General features: G+C 35.7%; 1 protein-coding gene across 4 annotated transcripts in view; it reads right to left on the bottom strand.

The window, feature by feature from the left end:
- LOC148939874 (Y+L amino acid transporter 2) overlaps nucleotides 1-25,623 on the bottom strand; it is a 126,178-nt gene that overhangs the window by 15,345 nt on the left and 85,210 nt on the right. For all 4 annotated transcript variants that reach the window (XM_089106160.1, XM_089106163.1, XM_089106162.1 and 1 more), the window contains 3 exons: nucleotides 14,446-14,549; nucleotides 11,367-11,463; nucleotides 4,603-4,677 (listed from right to left, as the gene is read on the bottom strand). In XM_089106160.1, coding sequence (XP_088962286.1) covers nucleotides 4,603-4,677; nucleotides 11,367-11,463; nucleotides 14,446-14,549 — 276 coding nt within the window. The remainder of the gene's footprint in view (nucleotides 1-4,602; nucleotides 4,678-11,366; nucleotides 11,464-14,445; nucleotides 14,550-25,623) is intronic.

Here is a 25,623-nt window from a genome sequence, read left to right as displayed (position 1 = left end):
ATCAATATGCACTGGTTAGCAAACTAGAAAGAGGGCTGAAATGGCGTATAGGAGGCTTCACCGAGGTGTACAAACGCGACATATGGAAAATTTACGTGTTCACTCTCTGCTATGGATTTGGCACTATAAACTGGATGTATAGCAGAAAAGACTTCCTGAAGATAGAAAACTATAAATCAATGAATGATGTAAAAATTAAGGGCCCTCCACACCAAGAAGGCTTGAGCATGAACTCTGATGTACTGTTGAACGGCGACACATCTGGGTCAACAATTATTGACCAAATAGCATTACAGCCGGTACTCCTCAGGAAGAGTGCTATAAAGACCCAAAAGTAGCTAGCAATAGCTTTCAAAGTCATAGTCGGGGCGGGAGGCAACAATCCCCGTGGACATGTGAAGCGCCGACATGGCGAAAGAAAAAAACCTTGAGAAGAAATCTGAGGTGGTAGACAGAAGTTATATTGCTGGTCCCTCTCTTTCTAGGGATGACTGTTGCCTGCTCAAGCTGGTCTGAATCTGGCAGGCGGGACTTTCTATAAGAAATAGGAAAACAACGGTGGTGACCTTGAAACAAACAAGGAAGGCTCGTCTGTAAAGGGATAAAAAGAGATAGACAAGCCCTATATAAAAAAAACATGGCTGAGGGGACATTAATAGACCATCAAATTAGGCAAGAAGATGAAAGGAATGTCCCTTTGAAGATGACCAGGGCAAAAAAGAAGAAAAAGCCAATGTTGCCCGCCCAAAGATAAGCTTTTCTCAACTGTAGACTCATCCAAAACAGGCTGATGAGCCGTCACGGCAAAAGCTGGAAGAAAAAGGACGTCCACAGCATTATATATGGTTTGAACGATAAAATCTAGAGCGGAACTGACTTCTCTCCTCATAAATGAGGACAGAAGTCAGTGTATATCCTTTCTCCACAAGACTGGGGGGAGTTTCATCAAGACGTGAAGTAGGGACGATAAAACTGTCGCATGGGTTTTTACCCATGCGACTAATGATGCTAGGTTGGGATGCTGGGTTCTGGCATAAAGGATATACACTTCCATAGAAGGATTTTTCTGCAGAAGACCGGTTATACGAGCCATTGGAAAGTCTAGTAAACCTAATAGTTTTCTGTAACGGGTTCCTCACACGGGAGAAGATTAATATATTGAGGTATTATGTCAAGGGAGATGTCTCATGTACCCATATGGCCATTAGCGTTGATTTGGTGAAAGAAACTGTGAAGCGTAATTTCCAACTCCCAAATGAGATGAGGGAACATTTGCTTCTCAAACCGTTGTACAAGAAAGTGGCGGAGATATCTTGTGTAAATTAGGGTATGGCTTTGTTCTAAGGACAACCAAGTCGTACCTTCATCACAAAATATTACCAAGTTAGTTAAATGCTAGCATAACGTAGATTATTTCGGAGACCAAACTGCCTCTCCATGACGATAAATAAAAGTTCAAATAGGGATAATATCCTTTTAATCGACAGTGTTTCACAAACAGTGATAGAAATTCACCGAAATCATCTACGTCATATTTACGGGGATGATTTGACCAAAACTGTTTATAATTATATAAACACTCAGAAAAAACATGCAAATATTATCAACCAGCAGAATTTTCTTCAGTTTTACTACTGATGACGGTTACTGCATATGTGGCCGAAATATCTGGTATTTTTGTGAATTTCTATCACTGTTTGTGAAACATTGTCGATTGAAAGGATTTTATCCCTATTTAAACGTTTATTTATTTCAAGCATAATTGTCACAAAGGCTAGAATACAGGCAGATCAATTTAAATAATTGCCAGGCGGCCTCACGTAACCTTACAAGGGTACTGGCGAATATCCCAAAATTTATAGCAATGGCGCAGGAGCCTTAGACTGTAGCAGAAATAGGCAAGGGGAACATCTAAGGAGTCGTGTTCCATACACATAAAGAGGTAAGCACAAATAAATAAATAATTCAAAAATAGTTGAACAAAAACCAATGACTCGAAGGCTACTAAGGATTGTCATCTGAAAGAATGATTCCGGGGATTCAAATAGATGTCCGCAAGGATAGACACTCCTTAAGATCTTTCCGGCTCCACTTAGGGAGCGTCTCGAAGGCAAATGGCATGTATAAGAGAATTTAATTTTAATTTTATTTTTTAATTTAGAATTTGATTTTTATTGTCATCCTTTACATTCAATGAGAAAAATAAAAAAAACAAGTTGTATCTTTTCCAAACTTATTTTTCATTAAAGCTCAAGCTAGACTTTAGCGTAAAGATCAGGGGTTGAGGGGAGGGGCCAACCCTCCACGTATTTAGTACAATTTCTGTTCATGTTAAATTTCAATTTCGTTGTTTACTTTTAGATGAAAAATATCTTTTTAAGCTTAACTAGAAATCTTAACTAGATACAACGGATAGCTTAATCAAAATGTGATTGACCGAAAACTGGGTTTATACATATGTGCAAGTGACATGTTTAAGTTTAATTTTCTCACTTAAAAGTTTCAGATGGATTGAACACTTCTAGCATAAATTGGATATTTTACTCATTCGACCTTTTTTTCTATTGCCAAATATAACAGTCATGCATAAGAATTGAACAACATCTAAAAAAAACCGCCTATTGAGAATTCTAAATCACATACTGAGAATGCATAATGAAAAGTAGTTTCACTTGGGCATTATTCCATCCATCAGCAAGTACTAAGTCAAAAACTCCTACTTTTCTATTTCGAAAAGTAGTTAACAGATTTTATCTCAATCACACAAGAAAGAGAAAGGGCCGAGAAAGAGAGAGATAGAGAGCAAATATTTTCAAATATAAAGTGATAATAAAGTAAAATGACTGAGAGAGAGAGAGAGAGAGAAAGAGATAAAAAGTAGTTTAATACAAAGTGACGATGAAGAAACTATAGAAATACAGCGACTGAAAAATAACTTATTGAATTAACAGGTAGTATGCTTTGTGGTTTGCAACGATTGTTATTGACCTGCACTTATAGACGAAGTTGAAATAAGACAAAATAGAAAAACTAAGAGATGTTTTTATGCATACAACAGAAAGTAAAGAAACAGAAATCGATATAAAATTTCTATGCATCATTCTGGTCTCTTAATTTGAATTCTTTAACCTTTTTGGTGTCCAAAACCGATTTCTGGAGTTATAGGACTTTAACGGACTGACTGTCCGGCAATGTCTCCTACCAGTTAACAAGTATAATTTGTTTAAAAAAATTGTTAAAAATTCTTTGGCTTCGTAGAAGTTATTTTGATTTATGATTTTCTTATTAATTTTTTTTAGTCTATTTAATCTATTTAATTAATTTAGTTTATTTATTCTATTTTTTTTTATAGTTTTCATTTTATCTATATTTTCTTTTCTTCTCCTTCGTATGTGAGTAAGTGATCATTTTAAATATTCTTTTGCTTTTCATATCTGAGTAAGCAACTCATTTGTCTTCCCCCTTTGTACAGGCCAATGAGCCTTTGGGAGAATAATAACATGTAATATTGTATGTGTGTCTAATGAAGAATAAATCTTATCTTATTTTAATCTAAAACCTTGGAACCGATTCGAAAGCCCTTTCTTGTCCCGACCCCCTGTTTTATAGATACCCTTAAACCTAAACGTATTATTAAACCAAAATTTTCTTTGACGTTGTATTTCAACCTTTTGTGTCATAATTTTTTTTCACCTAGTGGTAAAAAGATCGGATGTAAACGCGAATTAAAACACATTTTTCATTCACGTCATACTGAGAATACGTAATGTAAAATAGTCTAATTTCGGCATTGTCCCATCAATTTCGGTAAGTGCTTAACCAAATCTCTAACTCTATTCCAAATTGCCTCCTAAAGTGTTTTAAAGCTACTTTTAAAAGAGACCAGAATAATGCATAGGAATTAAAAGAAGAAAATGTAAGGAAATGAGTATCCGAACACACGAGATGGTAAGGTGGGGGAATAAAGACACAGAGATAAATGCAAGGAAATAATAGAGGTTTTTAAGAACAAAGCAAATAACAGGCATAACACAGCAAATCCGTCTAACAGGCAGCAAACCCCGAGATCTACCGCTATTTTAATAGTTTCATTCACCGTAACGGAATTTTTTTTCTACTATCCCGTTCGTGGTAATGCTTGTTTTTTCCCTTTGATTTAAAAAAAAAGTAATACGAAAAAATAGACTGCGTACATCATACTTTTTTTTCTCTAATTTGAAAACTTTCCTTAACACACGAGGGGATTTCCACTTCAGATTAGCCAGAAGGACCTCCACCGTCTTGGCAAAAACAGGGCCTATAATTTCCCACTTTTTGAGCAGCCTTGTGGAAGTCATAGCAACTGAGAAATGCAAAGTGTGAATCTCTTATCCTGTTTCAAATGTGGGTTTGAAACTGTTTTTAAATCGCTATTAAAAATATTGGATCAAAGAAAAGGAGTAATAATACATATACATTAAAACCTACAAAAAAAAAGAAAAGAAAAAAAAAAGAGAGACAGAGAGAGAGAGAGAGAGAGAGAGAGAGAGAGAGAGAGAGAGAGAGAGAGAGAGAGAGAGAGAGAGAGAGAGAGAGAGAAAAGACAGACTAATAGTAACTTACCCAAGTTGCAAAGCCAACATAGTTGATGAGAGCAAAGATGTTTGATGATGTGAGGTAAAGAAGAGACAACAGTGCCTAAAAAATTATGCTAATTACTAAGAGATAGTTCGGGGAAACTCAAATGGACTTAAGAGGATACAGTGCCTTAGAGGATTAACCCCCTCGTCCATTATAAACTTCTCAGTTTGCTTGGTCTTGCATTAACTTGGATAAGACTTTGGATAAGAGAATAAACGATGGAAATTAAGAGGCGACACTTACCTATGAGGATCTTAGATAAGCCATTCATCTTCTCACGTTTTATGCCGTAGAGAAATTTGAACTTTTTTTTCGTTTATAATGGAGCATAATAGCCCGTAAAGTGTTCTAGCACACCTGCTAGGAAAACGCTAGAAATTAGTTCAAAGCAGCTACCAATGGATCTACTTGACCACATTGTGAGATCCCTGTGGTGCTACCCACTTTGATTGACAACCTTGCAAACAAAAGGGGCGTAAAATTTCATTGTCCTTTCAGTCAAATTTCACAGTCAAACCGCAGATTCTCGACAACTCTCGAACATGACTAGTCCCCAGCGGGAATTCGATAATAAGCCCTTGTCTTTGTGACGGTCAGCCGACTCTGAGGCTCACAAAATGATTTTAAGGTATCGAGTCCCCTTAAAATCAAAATAAAGAAACTTGAAGTTACTACAATATGCGACTCATTTTACTTTTCCGTGTAAACGAGTAGAACTGCATCGCAAGGCCAATTAATTAATATAACTATTTAGAGAATAATCAAAAAATTTGATCAAAAATGGAAGCAGTCTCGCCAGAAAATTACTTTTAGATGCCTTTAACAGGAAATTGCTAACACCCGTCGTATTTGGTGTCTATGCAACAAAGTCTTTATTAAAGTCTCCGTGAATTACTAAGACCCTTAAAAGAGAAAAAAAGGGAAATAAGAAAGAACTCAAATCTTTGTGTTGTCATAAAACTTCGTCTGAAGCATTCCTCGACACGCAACAATACTTAGAATTAAATATACTTTTTTAAAAATTTTTAACTAGAAAATATTCAAGCACGCTACTAAGACCAAAGATTAGCAGGAAAGACTAGATATTAACTTTTGAGACACCCAGCATTACGATTAAAACAATATTCATAATTTATCCATTCCAAATGGATTACCCAATATGATCCTATACCCACTTCACTTGAACGTTGATCACTGCCATTCACTGAACGTTGATCACTGCCATTCCAAACGTCTATTACCAGCGAGACTTTCAACTACCAAATATGCTATCAGAGACCGATTACCCATAAACAGAAAGCGACATCGAGAATCCCAGAATATAGTCCTCAAGTGGTATTGATGTCTCTGTTTAAGAAACCAAATTCTAATTTACTTACTGATCTCAGAAAAAAACAGTAAGTGAAATTTCGAAGTTATTACTGCAAGAAAGTGATTTGATATTATGTTCCATTGCTTCATCATACTGTAAGAGAAGCAGTGCTTACTGAGTTTCTTAAACAATTATTAGGTGAAGATCATGTAAGCATGGTGCCTCGTTGACGAACAATCTGTCAACATTTTCAATTCTTTGAACAGTTCAAAACACATATTTGTTCGATTGCTTCTTCTCTCAGTAAACGAGGAAGTGTTCACTGGTTCCCTTCGTCGACCATCAGGTGTAAATAGTGTAAGCAGTGTTGCTTTGAGGAGTGTGAGCCATTCGAGAGAGTGGTCAACATTGTCAGTTCTTTTAAAAATTCTATGCATATTAACAGCACCATTATGATGTATTCTGAATTTTCAAGGTAAACAACAGTATAGACGAACGATAGTGTTGTAGAACTACAGAGTAAGACCCTTATTCAGAAAAATAATGGGCTAAGTTAATTTTGAATATGAAAATGTTCCTATTGGTGGCTTGAGGTTCACACAGACACACACACAAATGAAACAAATTAAAGTTCATGATCTACATGGAACGTGGTGAATGTATATAAAACCCGCATACAGAATGTTGAACTCAGTTCTTCCACAGAAGTAGCAGAGTTTCCCCAATTTCCCCCGAATAAAAACTGAGTTCCAAAATCTTTCTGAAAATTCTGAAAATCTTTCAGAAATTAATATATTGTCGAAAGAGGTGAAATTGAAAAGGTTTGATTTTCTCTTTTTATTTCGTTTCCTTCTATTTTATGTTGATATATTATTGCTTTGTGGCATACCGAAACATTACTCAAACACACTTGACATTTTGCTCATTTCTTTAATTAGCATTATATATGCTTAATTTTGAACTCCTGGTTTAAATCCCATTTTTTCGTGTTATTACTTATTAACACTTCCCCCCCCCCTTTTTTTCGGGTCGTCCAGAACATACCCCAATGCAGCAGAGTCTATTGTTTTGGGTGCTAATGTTTTTTTTTTCTTTTTTTTTTTGCCTTTGCATATATTTTTGTGACACATTCTTAATCAAAGTAAAGCAATTTTTGTTATTTACTTTTTGTTGTATTTATCGATTCCTTTTATTTACTTTTTCTGTTTTACACCAAAAACTAGCCTACCTGATTTTTTTCTTTGTCTTTCTATTAAATACTTGAACCTGCTTACAAAAACAGACCTTTCCACAACAACCTCCCTCTAATAGCTTCTAAAGATTGAGAGCAGCACACATCAGAGTGATTAACAGACTCTATACAGATATATAACACCCAATACAGAATGTAAAAAGGGGAGAATAAAAAAAGAAAAGCGAAAGGAATCATATAAAAGGAGACACACACACAGGTGTCAGCTCATACACACAAAAACGAACATTAAAACTCAAGGTAGCTCACATCAGAGAAAGACTATTCATCGAGGAATAAGCAAATTAGGCGGATCGAATTATAAATCTAACAACTAAAGCATCCATTTTCACACAAATTTTAAAAACTATTAAATCTTAATATGCACCTATTTCAAATCCAAATACAAAAAAAATGTTTAGAAAATATCGATTTAGAATAAGAAGAAAATATTAAACAAAGTAAAAAAACAGCGAAGGAATTTGTTTCTGTATAGAACAGATACAAAAACCTCTGAACCGGAACCAGAAAAAAGGATCCTACTCCTCTCTATATCTCCCTAAAAGCACGGTTACGATAACTGCTCAAATTGAACTGATGGTCTAGAATATCGGAAGAGGGTTCTTTCAACAAAAATCTTAAGCGTTATAGTACCCTATGTATGAGCTGAAAATTAATGACAGGGAGCAAAGCTTTACCGCCTCGGTCCTGGGTTCGAAAAATCGAAATAGTTTTCCTAATGAGCAATATTGCAATATAAAGACTTGTAGAGGACAACTTAATTAACTAGGAAGGAAAGCTATGATTCCGCAAGAAAAGGGCTATTCAAGACAATCTTTTTCTAACAGCTTCTAAAGATTGATACTAATTGAGAAAACGGACAAAAGCTTTGACGCAAAAGGGATCTATTTTTCTGACAGGATTTCTTACCTATGTTCTGGAAAGAGATTGGATTTCCACTACGAAAAACAGACTTTATTCTTTTTTTTTTAATTTCAAGCTAGTCTTTCTCCCATAAGAAATAATATTTTCCACAGGAGATTGAGGGTTACCATTATGAATTAATTAGATCCGAATACAATAAAAAGTAAATATTCATACATTATGTAATAGCTTTTCAAGCTTTTATTAGGCTGGAACAGCCCCTCTTCCCAGGCAGCCTTTTGACCTAGCTTGCTCTTTTACCAGTCCCCCTAGAGATAGTACTATTCTCCTGCAATTATTTAATTTGAACAATTACTTTAATATTCCTTGCATAAACGCTGCAATTACAAGCGCTTTATTAACAATTATTTCTTTTTTCAAAACAGCAAAAAGAACGAACTGTAAACAAATAAATAGCACAAGTAAAACTCCAGGGGAAGATTTGAATCTGGAAACCACCTTCCCACACACGTGCCTCAGTTTATTAGTACGGCTCATTATACACAATTAATATGTTTAGATATGTACCTAAATACAATTTTCGAGTCAATACAAAAACGTACTTCTTCAAGGGAGCAATTTTTTCAGCGTGGTTGAAAGATCCAGTAACTATGCCTTTGGTGATAACATAACCCCATAGCCCCTAAGGAAAGATATGTATGGCATTAAATTTGCCCATTGTTTCCGCATATTATTTGTTATTGTAAGTATACAGACATTTTTTGGGAGGGGGGGGGGGTTCTGCTGGGGGGAATTTACATGGGGAGAATTTTCCGTCAGAAGGGAATTGCCGGGGAAATTTTTACAATGGGGGAATTTGCTAAAATTCCTATATGAAATTCTTTTTATTGGTTCTAATTTTTCTTTGCCGAATCAATTACACATGTGGAGATGTTAAGGAAAATTGCTAGGGGAAAATTTTCACTTGGTTGGAATTATCCAGAGGATCTTTCTGTAGGGAGGGATTTTCCACGGGTGAAATTCTCCATAGGGGAGCGGGATACGTTCTGCAGGGGGGATTTTCTGCGGGAGCAACAACATACTAGATGGAGAGGGGGGGGGGTGCTGCAGGAAAATTTTTCCACGGAGGAGGGATTTCCGGTATGATTTGACAAACAATCAGAAATGTCTTTTGTTCAAATGAAAGTGTGCTAAGACCAATTCTTTAGCCGCAATCGTCCGCATGAAATTTCCCAGGGGGAGCTTTCAACGAGAATAAAATTGTCTGGTTAGAACCCTGGTGTGTGTGCGCGGGGGGGGGGTATTTAGGTGTCAGGAAATTCCCACGGGGCGATTTTCCGTGGGGGGGGAATGAATTTTCCATGGAGGGTAAGCCAGATTTCCCAGAATTATTTAAAAACGATTCGAAATTAAATAGAAAAATAAGTTTTTTTTTCAAATGAAAGTAAGTAGCAACATCAAAACTTAAAGCGAACAAAATTAATACGTAGGATATGATGGGGTTGTCCCCTCCTCAATACCTCACTATTTACGTTAAAGTTTGACTTTTTGTCCAAATTCCTGGAGAACGAATCCTGAAACACAATAAAAACAATAAGAAGTTGTTTTGTTTTAATACTCAAAAACTTTGGCGTGAAGAGCGAGGAAGTAAAGAGAGGGGAACGCCCCGCATATGTGTAATAATTTCTGTTCGGTTTAATGTTTGACGTTGCTCCTTACTTTTAGTGGAAACAATAGTTAAATTAATTTCGGCCCTCAAAATTAGCCTAAAATGTTACAGATTTGCTACTTGTCCTTGAAAAAAAAAAAAAAAAAAAAAAAAAAAAAAAAAAAAAAAAACTACGGAACCGTCGATTCGACGCCCTATACGCCAGCAATGGCTCAGGGGGATCTTTATCCTTATTCCATTAAAAGACAACGCCAAGTTTCGATATAAATTCCAAACTGACAGTATCTGTATGCCTAAAGTAGCAAGTACGAGTTTTATTCCCGGATAAAATAGAAGAAGAGAAAATTAAGATTAAGAAAATTAAGAAAATTAAAATAAAAATTAAGAAAAATTAAACTTTTCAATCCTTTTAGGTTAAGTAAAATAGCTAAAATTTTCAACAAGATGACACAGAAATTTTCTCAGAAGAACAAGATAAAAATGAAATTTAGCAGGTAAACCTCACACAAGCAGTAATTACAACCATATTGTGCAATGAATATGGAGTAATGGCCACTGTCAGCCAAATTGCTGAAAAAGCTGTATCAGAATTTACAGAAAAATTTACCAGAACCGTCTCAATTCAAAATAGATTTAATATTAACACAGGGCTGAAAATCTTCTCTTATGAAGAACTGCAAGTTCTTTAAGGAGAAAAAATAAAAAAGATAAAATTAAAGAAATTAAATTCGGGAATGGTTTTTTTAAGGTCAACGAAAATGCTGGACGAAAGAAGACAAATATTTCTGGAAGACAACTGCTTCCCTTCTTCAGCGCTGAAGTTACAGGAAAACACGTTCACATTTTCTGAACGAAAATACGAACAAAAAAAAAACGGATAAAAACAAAAAACGCGAAAAAAAAAGAATTGCCAGAATAAAAAAACCTAAAAAACTAATTTCAGGAGCGAGCTACTCGGCAATATCAAAAATTAACAAAAACAATGTCACTCGCTTAATGCTAGCAAGAAACTGAAATGGTGAAGATTCTTTTAAACGCTGAATAAGTAACCGCAATTATCTACTTAAGGAAGAAAAAAATGCGTCATAGGTTGTCTAATTTTAATCAGAGCTTTTTTTGCGATTCTTCTGTGACGCAGTTTTTCTCGGAATATTTCGGAAGTTTTTTTCCAAAATGCTTGTTTCGTCCAGTATTTTTGTATCTTTAATTTCTTACAATATTCCTATACATCCGATTTTTTATATATTTTAAAAAATGATTAAAAGAAGTAAACAAGAAAAAACCCACAATAACCAAAACAGCAGGTGTTGATGTCATTTGGTAGATAGTGAAATCTTCTCAGAAAAACAAGATAAAATGAAATTTATCATCCATTCTCCATAAAAGCAATAATTACTACCACATTGTGTAATGGACATGGATTAAAAGTAAATGTTAGAAAAATTGCTGCAAAACAGGTAGTGACGAAAATTTTTAGCAGTTGCCAAAATTTATCAGAAAAAGCTGGAATAGAAAATAACTTGATTCTTAACACATAAGTAAAAAATTACCTCCCCAAGAAACTACAAAACTTTAAAGGAGGTACCCAACACCTCTTCAAGGAGAAGACATCACAACCCAACAAACTTTATGCGGAAAAAAAAACTCACAATAACCAAGACAGCGGGTGTCGGCGTCATTCTCGAAACTTGAATCATGGTTAAAATTTCAGGCATCTGCCCTTCCATGGCCCCTGCATAGAACAACCTAAAACGGAGTCATATTCATAAATATATGTATTTCAAAGATAAACATAAACGATTTATTAGGCACCTTGAGATATTAGTTTGTATAAATTAAACTATCGGTGAAATTCAGCCTTTCAATTAACTATGACGTTGATGCTATAGAAGCTACCCTGAGACAAAGCGGTCAATTTTTGGATCCTCACAAGAGAGTAATCGTTCTTTTACCAAAAGGCAAGTGACTTTTATCTCATTGCAGATATTGAATGCAAAGAATATTTTCACAGAGATTTTTATGCGTAGTTTGATAAGTATATTCTGTTTTGCCTCAAGGCTCATTAATCGAGTTAGAACTTCTAGGACGTTTCTTTCTTTATTTTGGGAGGGGGTGCAATGGGAAGGCGCAAACTGTTTTTCTCCAGCTTAAAAAAAACAACAATAAACATTCCAGTTTTTTGTTTGTTACACCTATCCCCTAATAGACTCCTTGGCTAGTTAAATAGTAATCAAAAGGAGCCAACTTCTGGTGTTAGACCAGTAATCAAAAGGAGCCATATAATAATAGTAATAATAGCCATATATATAATAATAGCCATATATATAATAAAAAGAGCAAATAGTAATCAAAAGGAGCCAACTTCTGGTGTTAGACCAGTAATCAAAAGGAGCCATATAATAATAGTAATAATAGCCATATATATAATAATAGCCATATATATAATAAAAAGAGCAAATAGTAATCAAAAGGAGCCAACTTCTGGTGGGTAGACCACCTTCTGGGCCTGCAAAACATCATATTATAGTTTAATTTGGATCAGTGTTGAGCTTGTATCATCATATTGGATTCTGTTCCAACTCAACAGCAACTTTAGTTTGTAAGCCGAAGTTTCTTCCGGTTTCCTTTTTCTTTTGTATAATGTTTTTCAATTGTTCTGATATTTTGTAATATTTAACAGTTTAATTTATGTTTTTGGACTGTTACAAAAAAAAGGCTGAGACAAGTTGAAATTATATCTTTTGAACAATAAAAAGAATTGTTTTACAAAACCGCTCGTTCACCAACATCAAATCATTAAACAAGCTTCTGAAGATACTAGGACGACAAACATGAACCATTTATTTTCTTTTACAAACATTTTACTGTGAGAGCATTTGAAGAGTAGCCAAATAAATTTTAAGTACAACCTTTTTTTACAGCTTGCACTTAAGCTGTTTTTGACTATTCAAGAAAGGCAAAAAAGACGTTTTTCCAAATATCTCAATTAATTTATTAACGTAATGTCCATAATTAAGTAAGTATATTAACAACCAGCAATCAAAAATGAATGTGGAGAAAAAAAAAAAAAAAAAAAAGATAACCTGCAAGGAGTATAAATAAAAGCACAACATAAACAACATTATTATGTCCGCCGATTACACGTCGGGAAAAAAATAACCGAGAGAATTACTGGCACTCATCTTTTTCGGAGTATCAGCCCTCAGATCCTTAGCGGTGTTTTCAAGTAGCACTAGCAGATCGGCAAGTCCAAAACGAGAAATAATCTTTCGAATTTTGTACCATCTTAGTAAATATAGTAAAAATTTACAGTATTTAAAATAACTTCTCCTTAACTGAAGAACGTCTTTATTCCGCATTAAAGTGCTTGAAACAGGAAACAGAATTGTTGGAGAGCGAAAACTACAATAAAGTTTACACAAAACTCAACGGCTATACTTTCCTGTTTGACGAGTAATTATTGCGAATTGGTTTCATTTTAATGAACTTATTCCTGACTTTAAGAAAGCCAGAGTTCTTATTTTGGGTAGATCACATGCATCAAATACGACATTGCTAAGTTGAAGCAAGGTTGCCATTGAGGAAAATTGTCACTAAGACCAAAGTATAGGCTACCATTTACTGCGAGTCGCTTTCAATAATCACACATACCAGGTGGCGTGCGCAACGCTGATGGCGCACACCAAAAACATTATTCAAACTGAATAATGTATGTTGCTCACCAACTGAAGTAATACTCAAATATTATTCTTCGGGGGGGGGGGGTTACACAAAAAAACACATAAAAATTTGTTTGTATCCATTTTTGTTATGTTTTTATGAGTCAGACAAACATTTGGGGGGGGGGGTGCAAACCCCCCTGACCACCACCCCACTGGGTACGGCCTCACGTGTTTCACTGGGTACGGCCTCCGAGTACTCTCACGCTCCAAGATGTACGTCAGGTCGTGGCCAGAAGCTCTCTTTTTAAGTATAGCCTACTAGTTAGTCAATTACTATGTGGCCTGCTGAACATTTGCCTCAATGAGCGAAATCACACGATGTCAAATAAGCAAGCACATTATTTTCTTAAGACCCTGCTATGATAACCCAAACCCCAATTGGCTCGAAGTGATGCCATACACACAACAACACGAAATAAAAGAATAAAAAGAAACAGAATTATAAAAATAAATCCTATTGGATATTCTACACAATACATTCTACTTGTATTTTGAAACATAGGTAGAATATTCTAGAGCCCCTTCTTTTCTTCCTTCTTTCAATTCATGTTACTCTCCATTTGGCAGCTCAATTTTAAATGCAGGGCGAATTGTCCGAGGGGGGGGGGTTCCAGAGGAGGGGAGATTAGCCAGACACACATCAACGGATCTTGCCCTGTGTTCAATATACCTTATTGCAATTAATCTCAGTAGGATTATCAGCAGAAAATACCTCTGATTGGTTGAAATAAATTTCATGGCATCACTTCGAACCAATTAGGCTTTTTCCACGGTCACACCTACAAAATTGTAAAAAGTACTCTTGAACGCGGGTTTGATTTATTTTACTGACAGATGTAACCAAAAGGTGACTGGCTCATTATTCTCTCTAAGTCAACCAGGGTAATCAGCTCGGTCTAAGCAGTTGTCAAATCTCCCCCTTAAAACATCGAACGGCCTTCACGGATGTATGTCCCATCTGGGGCTTAGGCAATAAATCCTAGGTGAAAGAAGAAAAGGAAATCACCTTGATGATGTTAAAAGAATTCCGTTCACAGCTCCAAAAGTAGACATAGCTACAAACACTGGAATCGTCCATGCGAAAGCACCGTAAAGCTTGTTAGCGAATGTCTGGAAAGAGGAGATAAGTTTATCTATTTCTGAAGAGAATTTCTTTAAAGGCTTCTCTCAAAAAATACACAAGAGTAATTCAAAATCTATGTTTTGCACGCTCAAGTAAAGGCATAGGAACTGAACTTTACCCGGGAGGGGGGAATTTTAAAAGACGGATGGATACAATAAGCATAATAAGCGAATTTAAAAAAATAAAAACATTCAGAGAGCATTGGATACCGTCTCACTATTCTATATTTCCCAAATTTGGTTCTCCATGATATATCACATATTCTATATGCGATATATTTCCTGGGGAAGCCCTTTTCCCCAAACATACAAAAAACCATTATAATTTACAGATAGTCAAATTGGGCAATTTAGAGCTTGTTTTCATTGACACCTCACTCGGTTGAATTTGACTGACATCGGCATAATGAAGAAACGGCCTTTATTCACTCTTCATGTACTAGATAGTACCTTACCTACATTCCAGTCAAAATAGATTCTGAGCTAAATTCACCTTGTACGGTTATTCGTTCCGTTTTATCATTTTATCAAATCAGCCAAGTCTCCTCTTTGATATACCCAATATTCGTTATTATTTCTCACGCAGTCCCGAAACTTATTTGTTACAGAGAATACATCTAGCCTTCAGACAACCGTTCTATCCTTAGTAAATTTAGCAAGAGCAAGCCAGGATAGACAGAACCGAAAGCATAGGTTACAGCTTCCATAGTAGAGTAAGAAAAATAGTTTCTTACCACCTCTTTTTTTTTTAAGAAACCCGCTCACAAAGCTCAATAGAATAAATGGTAATTGACTCTTAAACTTTGCCAAAAACAGTTACATTTGTTCTGATAAATGAATTTTAACACACAATAAGGATATTGGATAAAGTATGGTAACCGAGATCCAATGGTATGGGTAACTTGATAAAAGAAGAAACTAGCACTAGCATCGACAGAAAACCCTCAACACCATCTAGCGTTTGGCGACATTTCGCATTTTTTCAAGCTTTGCAATTGTGTTTCTTTCAGGAACTGAGGTCAGACACCACACCACAAATTAAATTAATTATTCTTACTATTGCTGTGGAAGAAAAATGATAAGTATCACCAAACGCTAGATGGCATTGAAAGTCTTTTGTCAACACTAGCGCCAGATTTAACTCTTGTAAGTTAGCCATACTCTTTGTCCTAGATACTAAGGAAAAGAGAGAGAAATAAAAAAGAGAATTCAGTTTTAAGTTTATGATTTATTGATTTTTTCAGTCCAGCGCAAACCTAGAAACCTGGAGACACGGAAAAACTTTCCTTTAGGAGACCCTCTCCCCCGCCCAAGATCTGCAAATCAAACACTACTATAAAGCTTCTTCCAACAATTAAGTTTCTAGGGTTAGTCTTGTGCAATGATCTTTGGTAAAGGGCAAGAGCAAAGGATTAACCGAGGGGGACTAAGCTTACACAGAGAAAAAAAACATTTTAAAGTTTATATTCTTTTTTACATCAGAAAAGACATCAGCTTACGTTAAAGAACACCACAGTTACACCCGCAAAAATCACATTAAGGGCACGTATATTATGTAAGAAGCATGAATGAGGAATGAACGTTTTGGGGCCAGTTCCCTCTAAAGAAAAACCTGAGATAGAAAAGCACAGTCTAAAGATTTTGGAAATAATTCTTCATCAAAACGAAAACATTTGTCTTATTTGGGTCTAGGAGATTCCCCCCCGTAGGAGATTCCCCCCCCCCCTCCCTGGAAATTTCCGCATAGGAGATTCCGACCTCCTAGCTCTATTTTTAGTAAGAAAAACATATGTGTTTGGGCCGATCCATCACCTACACTGTAGATAACTACATCGGTAGAATGCGTGGAAGTGGGAGAGTACCTTGCACTTTCCGCCTCGTGTCTGGAATATGTTCAACAGAGCAAAAGATGAACTCCCCAGGACAAACAACAATGTTGAGGGTTATCATAGAAAATTGCAGTCTTCAGTTTCGGGTCATCACCCTAGCCTTTGGAAGTTCTTGGACATCCTCAAGCGCGAACAAGCACTTAACAAGGCGATTGTGATTCAAGCAAATGCGGGACAATCCTATGAACCAATTAAGAAAAAGTATGTAATTAAATGCCAGAATTCTACGACAGATGGGAAACTACGGCAACGTCGGGGCGCTGGAGTACCTGAGGCTTATTGCAAGAAATATTAGTTTTAAAGTGTAGCGTTTTAACCGTGTATGTATACGTGTAACCAACTATTTACTTGACGATTAAAAAGTGTACTCCACTCGCTCTTATAATTTAGGCCGCCGAGACAGAGAAGAATTTTCCAACAATTTTCGAGCCATGGGTGACATCCGATGCAAATAAGTCTGAGGCAAGGATAATCTCCGGTGGCGATTATTTCCAAGAGGGGGACGGGAGAATTTTCAGTGGGGGGGACATCTCCTAGGGGGGGATCACCGGAGGAAAATCTCCTACGGAGGAAAATTTCCGGGGGGGGAAATCACCCATGGGGGAAATTTCCGGGGGGAAATCACTGGAACCCGTCTTATTTTTCTGGGTTTCAAAGGATAGCAAAAATAGAATTTTGGAGTTTAATGGGTACAATTTTCTGTGGTTCAACCTTTGAAAAACTGATGAAAATTGTAGAACACAGCTACATAATTTGGCTTCATTTTGGAAAGTAGAAATACAGCTATGTAGTATTTGGGCTACAAGCACTGAAATATGTTTCATTTTCCTGCCTCGTATGAATTGCATACACTCCTCCAAATGTGAAATTCAGATACAGCTCTAAAAGAAGAATCTTTCTAAACCATTTTCAAGAAAAAGTGTGGGATGCGCCCTTTCATTTGGTGATGACGACATAAAAATATATACTTTTGATGATAAAATTACTGAAAACTTTTGACATTGACCCTTTCCAATGAAGCTGCTACACCCCTGTCATGGCTGAAATATATATATATATATATATATATATATATATATATATATATATATATATATATATATATATATAAATGCTTTTGCCAATATATTACCAGACTTTCAACATATACCGATGACGTAAATGAATCTCTTATTTTGACAGAAAGTTATGCAGGTTACGTCTATCACGTGCTTTAAATGGTCTGTCACATACATAATTCAACACCATTGTCAAATGCCAAATTCGTCAGTGCCATCAAGTTACACACCTTCGATTTTATTGGCTGATATGAAATACAGCTTGCCAAAATTGACGAGAGATCTTGGCAAAGTTAGTCGATATCGGGATGTAAATAACTTTTTTTCTTCTAAACAAACGAGTAATCCTATCAACTTTGTATATTGAAGAGCTTCAGGCGGTATAAATATACCAATGGGACTTCTTGGGGAACCTTCAAATTATTTTTGAAACAAATTCGCCACTTGAGATATGGATAGAAAAATTGATCGTTCATCCGGACGTCATGGGAAAGAACGAAATCCTTAATGTACGACATGATTTGTTAATAGGATTTTTAAAATTCGTACCTTAAGGTTGTATGGTAAATTCCATCCCATTTAAGGAAAACCATATTCATTAAAGAAGATCTTTTTGCCCTTATTACCAGTATTTCTTTTGATAGAGGGTTGAGACCCTTCGTAAAGGTTTTCGGACATAATGAATTATGAAGTTCGTGGCATAATTTTGCTTCTCATGTGATACAAGCAGATTTGTTCTTATCCTTTTTTGGAGACTCATTTTAGCCGTCAACATATATAAATTTCTGGGTACTCTTGTATTAAACGTACTCTTTTATATACTGCAATGGAAATCAGTCACGAAAAACCCGTTTTTAACGGGTTAATTCAAGACACCGCTATATAGTAATGCAATGCATAGTGTGGTTTTCATTGCGTATATGATATTTAAACTGTTGTTTTTTGGGGGTTTAGGGGGGGGGGTAACCTAGGTTAGGTTACGTAATAATATATGCTATGGTAACAGATCACAGGCAGTCAAATATCAAGATTGCTATTCCAGCCACCTTCGTATTCACAATGGTATTCCTCAAGGTACTATTCTTGGCCCCCACCTGTTTTCCGTCATGATCAACAGCCTTTCAATGGATTGCCCTGACAGGTGGAAATTTGTCGACGACTTAACAGTTGTAGAGACGTGTTATAAAAATATTTATGGCAATCGAATGGGTATCCTCCATGACATTGCAGGCGAGGCTTCTTCTCTTGATATGCCGGTTAATCCTTGCAAATCCACCATATTATCTGTCAGTTTCCCGAAGTCCTCTCCTCTTTTCCTTCATCCTCTTTTCCTCCTGATATTTCAGCTTCTTCCTTTAAACTCCTAGGTGTTACCATATCTTCTGATTTAAAGTGAGACACCCATTTAAATAACATCCTCCGTCAAGTAAACTTATCACTTTTTCCTCCTGAAACTTTCGAATACATTTAGTTGCCCACCATCTCAGTTAATAAAGGTCTATATTTCTTTTGTGCGTCCTTTGGTCAAGTACACTTTTCCTTTCTGGTATCCGGAACTCTCAATTGAAGCAACCAAAAAAAATTGAAAATATCCAAAAAAGAGCCCTAAGGATTATTTATAAAGAAGGCAAGGTCCCATATTCCTACCTCCTTGAAACTTCAAAACTTGATACCCTCGAGTCCAGGAGAAAAAATTTATGCCTCCGTTTTGGGTCAGCACAACCACCTAAGTCGTTTAAGTCAGCACAAATAAACCCCCGTACTGAAAACCTCTTTCCTAGCCACCACTCACCCATAAGAAATCGCCACCCCCGTATAGTATCCCAACCCATCCCCATCCTTTCTCCCATATCCTTTTCTACCTTAATATAAAAAGCTTTTATTCCCTTTTTTACAAATAAAATCAACCAAAATCACAACCCGTAAGTTTGCCAAAAATTTAAACTGTTTTGTATATATTATTTTTTCATTTTTGAATATTTGGTTATTTTATTTGTTACTCTTTTTATCTTTTTAGATTATGACCTATAAAATATTTTATAATTATGACCTATATTTATGACTTTTGTATTTTCTGACTGTTACCTGTTGTGTTTTCGTTACAGTGGTAACTATAGTCCTGTTTTTTCCCTCACCAATGTGCTAAGATCTTACATCTTTTGTCAGAAAACGCTTAAAAGTGAAATCTTTGAACAAAGATCTTACATCTTTGGTAGTTTTTGTGCAAACGTCTTTCATCATTCTGATCAGCGGTCTGAGAACAATGATGAGTAGATCATCAAAGTTCTCTCATCATTGTTCTATATGGCAAAACAGTGGCGGTCTTCACACTTTTTGCTAACATCAGTGAGCTGTAAGATCCCAGAACAAAGATGAGTTAAAAAACGATAGTCATTGCAGAAAGATGTAAGATCTTAGATGTAAGATCTTAGTGCAAAAAAACGGGCCTTATGTGTTGTTATTGCATTATTTTGTTATTGTATTTTTTGACTAAGAAATGCAAATTCAGCCCACTAGGGTTTGTTATAGTTCTTTTGCCAATAAATATCTATCTGTCTATCCCTATCTACAAAGAAGTGCAATTTTGCATATATTTTTTTCTCAGTAGAAACATCACGAACATGTGTTTATTTATATTTTTTTTCACAGAAGTGACCGTATCAAGCCAATGGTCCAAGATAATTAGGAGAGGGCTCATTTGAAGAGAAAATAAAAGCTCCAGTATCCTTTTTATGTAGCCAAAATGACTATGCCATGGAAGTGGCCTTTCTGCCATTTTGTGGCACCAAACTACGATTTAGCCCCAAAGCGGCCAAAATCCTAACGATTATTATTCTGAGATAACCAATCAATTTAAGAGTATAAAAAAATGTACTGAACCTCCCAGTTTGAGAGGACGTAATGCCGCACGGTGGCACATTCGTTCTTAAGAAACACGTTGTCAATACAACATAAATGGTTAATATACACATCTATTGTCCTCCTCAACCCCCTACTCTTTACCCTAAAGCTCGGCTTTCTGTCCAATTCTTTAAGAACAATTGTTCAAACAAGAAGTATTATTAAAGCACTATAAAACTTTACCGTAAAGAGCGGGGTCTGAGGAAGGGAAAGCTCCTCTGCTATACGAATAATTTCTGTTCGTTTGAAGTTTAAACATAATTCTTTACTTTCATTGAGGAAAACTTGTTTTAAAAAAATTAAATAAGAATGGTACAATCTAACAATTAATTCCAAGAAGATTCACAATAAAAAGTACATATCCCACAAAATTTATCACAATTTAAGTCAGAGAAAATCCCTGGATGATACGATATAACAGTTATTTTGTGGGGACAGGTTTTAAAACGAAAGTGACTCGTTTAATTAGTATTGATGCACTTTTTTCAAAACAATAAAAAAATGCACTATTTTTTTATTAATGCACAATTCAAGGAGGCATCTTTAGTTCATAAGAAGGAGAGGCCATCCAGGACCAAGGCAAAATTGTTTCACGTCCGTAACCCAAATTAAAAAGAAAAAAAACTATATCCAAAAATGAAGCCAGATAATTCCACTTTGCATTGTGCTTTTCTTCTCTCTTCTTTTTTTTATACATATTTTGGACACAGCAATATATAAAACTGAACCTCCAAAATAACAGTACATTTTTCATGGTTTCGAGTTGGTGTGAGAAAGAAATCGAAACCTATATAGTCTGGTAGTATCTCTCTGATCTGGAGCAGATCGTGCTTTCACCGACGTAAGAGAAGATGGAACTCTTCGTCGGCAAGAAAGTTTGTCAACTTTCAAGTGCCATGAAGATCTGACGGAGCCTGTCTTTTGCTAAAGGTTAGCAAGTAAGTGCAAGTATACAAATCTTTATGATGAGTCCCGACTCATAACACATTGTCAACGTTTTTTTCTTGTTCTCAATGGAACACTGTTTTATATAGTTGATATGCATGTCCGGGATTACGCTTATTAATACCGACTTTTTCCATCCTTGGGTGTTCCGTGGCCAATGTGTTGTTTTTCGACTGAATTTCCTTGATGCTGGAAAAAGTATAATCACCTACGGAACAAGTACTGACAAAACTCTTCAAAAGTGACCCCGCGTACCTCAGCGCCTCTAGACGCAAAATGTTGTACTACTTAATCGCTCCGAGCCAAAAAAAACTTGCATTTTTCGTAAAGCATGTGTTTCGATTTTGGATTGAATAATTTTAACATACATGCCTTTTTTAGCCTTAACAACAGTTCTATAATTATTACTTGCGATACTAAAAACAAGGCAACAGTAAACAAATAAAGACTTTCAATGTTGAAATTTTTTTTAATTTATTTCCCTATGGCAACAGTAACAATTTTACCAAGATAAGTAACAACAAAGCTAGTCGATGTCTTACGGTCATCTAAAACAAATGCACAGAAACTACAGAAAATCGTGTTCAAAAGCATTCAAACACACTAAAAAACAACGATAAAGAAGTTCTTCATCGACAAATATTCGGATTTCGCCCTGTACGAAAATAAGAAACAAAATTTGAGTACTTATATGTTATAGCGCCTATGTTAAGTTCTTCATCTAAGTAGAACCTGTTTCGGTACTTATTAGGAATGCAGTAGTCACGCAAGGAGTGAAGTTTCATTAATGCTAATCAGGGTTGCCACCCTGGCCTGGAAGAATTTACTAAATCTGAGAGGAAGAATTTACTAAATCTGAGAGGAAAAATTTACTAAATCTGAGAGGAAAAATTTACTAAATCGTATCTGTTTTTACTAAATGCTCCCAAAAAATTTTTTGCGCGTGCGGCTACCGCCGCACGCGTATCATCAAGCTTCGATTTTTATTATAGGAGAATAATCAATAGGATTTACACAATCTTTTTTCCTTTTTTCTTGTTCTTTTTTCTCTTTTCCTTTTTTCCTTCGTTTTCTTAGTATGATTGAAAATTCCGGGAACCTATAAGTTCAAAAATACTTTTTTTTATTATTTGGATGTGCTACTGGATAGGCGTCATATTCCAGATGCGATGTATCCAAGACGTCAAAAAATATCTGGAATCTTGGATTCTGGAAATCCTGCTGATGAAGCCCGGCTTTAATTTATCAATGGTCTTCAGGTCATAAAATTCAGATATATTCAAAAATTGTAAAACAATCAACGAAGAAAAACAGCTACAACTCATATTCACGAAGCAATTCAGGCGACGGAGTGCTTAGAATCTGATGTGTGTTTGAAAGCGACGGCTTGTGAAATTTGTCCCCCAGTTTTTGTTTTTAGGTTTGAAATCTAAACCCTTCAATTTTGCATTTTTAAGAGGAAATTTGCCTCTTAAAAATGCTGCTTACAAAGAATTCTGGCAAATTTTAAAGCAATTAATTTAGTATTTTTTTTGAACTGATTTTTTCTGGATTCTCTCTCGTCCGTATTCAAGGGAATCAAAAACCAATACAATCTATGTCACTTCAAAACGGAAATTACGTAATAGGCTACAGGTTTAGTTGTAAAATTATTGAAATTAAAAAGTACACCTCAAATTGGACTAGGGTTGCCAAGAAAAAAAAACTGATACAACATACAATAATTAGTTTAAAAAGAATATCGTTGTGTCAATAGTCTTCATGTCAGGCAAATCATACAAATTGAAAAGTAAGAAGAAAAATATGTAGTCACAATTAAAAAAAGTCACACTGAAAAGGTTTGAATTGTCCTCGGCCTCATCCGAATTTAAAGTATCCACTAGTGTCGAGTTCTGACTGAAGGGATCTACTTGTTTCCATTTCTTGATAGCCCGAGTCAAATCGCTGGGGATCACCCAGTCATGTACTCCACTTGACGACCTGAGAACAAGTTGCATCGTTTTCATCAGAGACGAAACACTCAAGACATTTAACCTATTCCAGTTTTTAGTTTTGATGACCGACGAAATCAAGAACTGTCTCTCTGCTCCAGCACTTGAATGGGGCAAGCTGCAGAGAGTCAGAAAGAACTTTGGCCAAGTATGGAAAAAGTTTGTTTCCAACAGGGTCTTTAAAAAGGGACAAAGCTAACTAACAAACGTAACAGCTGTTATGAGAGTCTGGGAAAATTTTCTTAAAACAAATTAAGCCGGCATACCAGTCCTGATTTTAAATAATTTGCCTTTCAAAGCGAACATCAAAAAGGAGCCTAGAGAAAAGTAGTAAAGCATAGCATATATTAAATACGGAACCTAACATAACCTAGGTACCTTTTTTTGCCCCTCCAACCCCAAAAAACTTAAATCTTTGTCGCGGAGTGATCAACACCTCACAAGCAGCGGAAACCAGTTTTTCATTATGCATGTCGGTCTTTCTCGCGTGACTACTGGATTCTTAATAAGTACCCCTGTTTCTTTGACTAATTCTAATGAAATACCAGGAGATATGATGAAAATATATAGAAACAAATTTGGGCTATATTTTTGCACATTATGGGGGTAGAGTAAAGTATAGAGGGTCTGCATGCAAAATGTGTAAGTTATAATTGTGCTACAGTTTTTGAAACAAGATTTATTTTCAAACTTCAGGCTGGACAAATACTTTACCCTCACCCCACCCAATGAGCAAATATATAGCCCAAGTTATAAATTTCCCAACTATATTCTGTCACTTGTCTTTGTCTTGTCTCACGCTAAGCTGAAAGAACCTGACGAAGAATCCGGTTCTACAGTGCGTCAATGAATGAAGAACTTAACATAGGTGCTATAACAGATAAGTAACAAAAAATGTACCAAGATAAGATAACAACTAGTCAATACCCCACGGTTATTTAAAATACCGTCGTAATTACTGAAAAATTATAAATAAATTAAACAAAAAGCTCTTATTCATTAATGAACTTTTTTCGGCAATCTGTAATTGCAAAAACGAGAACAAAGCCAAGCTTGCAAGAAGCCATGCGGAATAGAAACATACTAGATTCTCAGAAAGTACAAAATGAAGAAGAACAAGAAGAAGATGAAAAAAAATCTTTATTTCTGATTTTCAACAACAGGGACCGGACAGGCCTTTGGTAACCTATTCAACTCCTTCGTAAACTTGCGATTAATGCAAGTTCTTATACGCAATATAGCTGTAAATTCCAGTTGCTAATAGATCAAAATTCATAAAATATTTCACAAAAAGGGATATCCAGCTTGTCTTGACAAGGGTGTAAATATAGATTTATTCTATATTTTCCACTCGCCCCCTCCCCCCTAATTTTTCTTCTTCTTCCCCTTAAAACTTAAAAGCAAACACTTGAGAATTTGTTTTCTACGCAACAATGAACTGACTTTTATAACTTGCTGCTCATTCTAGTATGAATTATAAACAATAAAAAGATCAAAATATAACCCAAAGACAAATGACAACTTCAGCATTCATGCATATCAAGCTTTTAATTTGAATTTTTTTAAACTGAAAGTAAAACGATTACAAAACAAAAACTAATCCAGAATATTCCCAAGAATGAAATAATACACTACTGCATATAACTGTGAAGCAATAAAGACGGACTCTTTGAAATCAAAGCAGTCTAGACTAGCCTAATTATTTTGCTTTATTGCAAGCTGTAAACTAAAAACTGACTCAGCAATAAAGGGTTCATATTCTTATCGACATGCTAACAAACTTCAAGGATGGGAAAGTGCGCGCGCGCGCGAGAGAGAGAGAGAGAGAGAGAGAGAGGGGGGGGGGGAGAGAGAGAGAGAGAGAGAGAGAGAGAGAGAGAGAGAGCCAGAGAGAGAGAGAGAGAGAATCTGAAAATGGTTCACACATAATGAAGGGATTTATATGACGGACGATCGGCTGTATTAAACCAAACTAGTCGAGAATGTGTTATTTTATCGCCCTCCCTTCCCCCTTGATAGCCGCCAGTAATTTCTGATCAAATGATCTTTGCTTTTATCAATATGAATATGTATAAACATATTTTGATGATGACTTTCCCTTCTTATACGATTATTTTTTTTTTGGCAAACATACCGTGCATCAATTATTTTCAAATTATTTTTGGCTCTAAAACAAAATCTGTCCTTCAGACCTCAAAGAAAAGACAATTGCCATTCCTATTCAGTAGTTTGATTCTTTTGCCTCCAGATTTTTCAAATATTTTCTGCACGAAGTATT

This window comes from Artemia sp. Qi Xiang Cuo, chromosome 20 (assembly GCF_049724085.1).
Source record: "Artemia sp. Qi Xiang Cuo chromosome 20, ASM4972408v1, whole genome shotgun sequence".
In the NCBI taxonomy this organism is placed as follows: Eukaryota; Metazoa; Arthropoda; class Branchiopoda; order Anostraca; family Artemiidae; genus Artemia; species Artemia sp. Qi Xiang Cuo.
The sequence above is the reverse complement of the archived record's forward strand: the minus strand, read 5'-3'. Positions and strand labels throughout refer to the sequence as shown.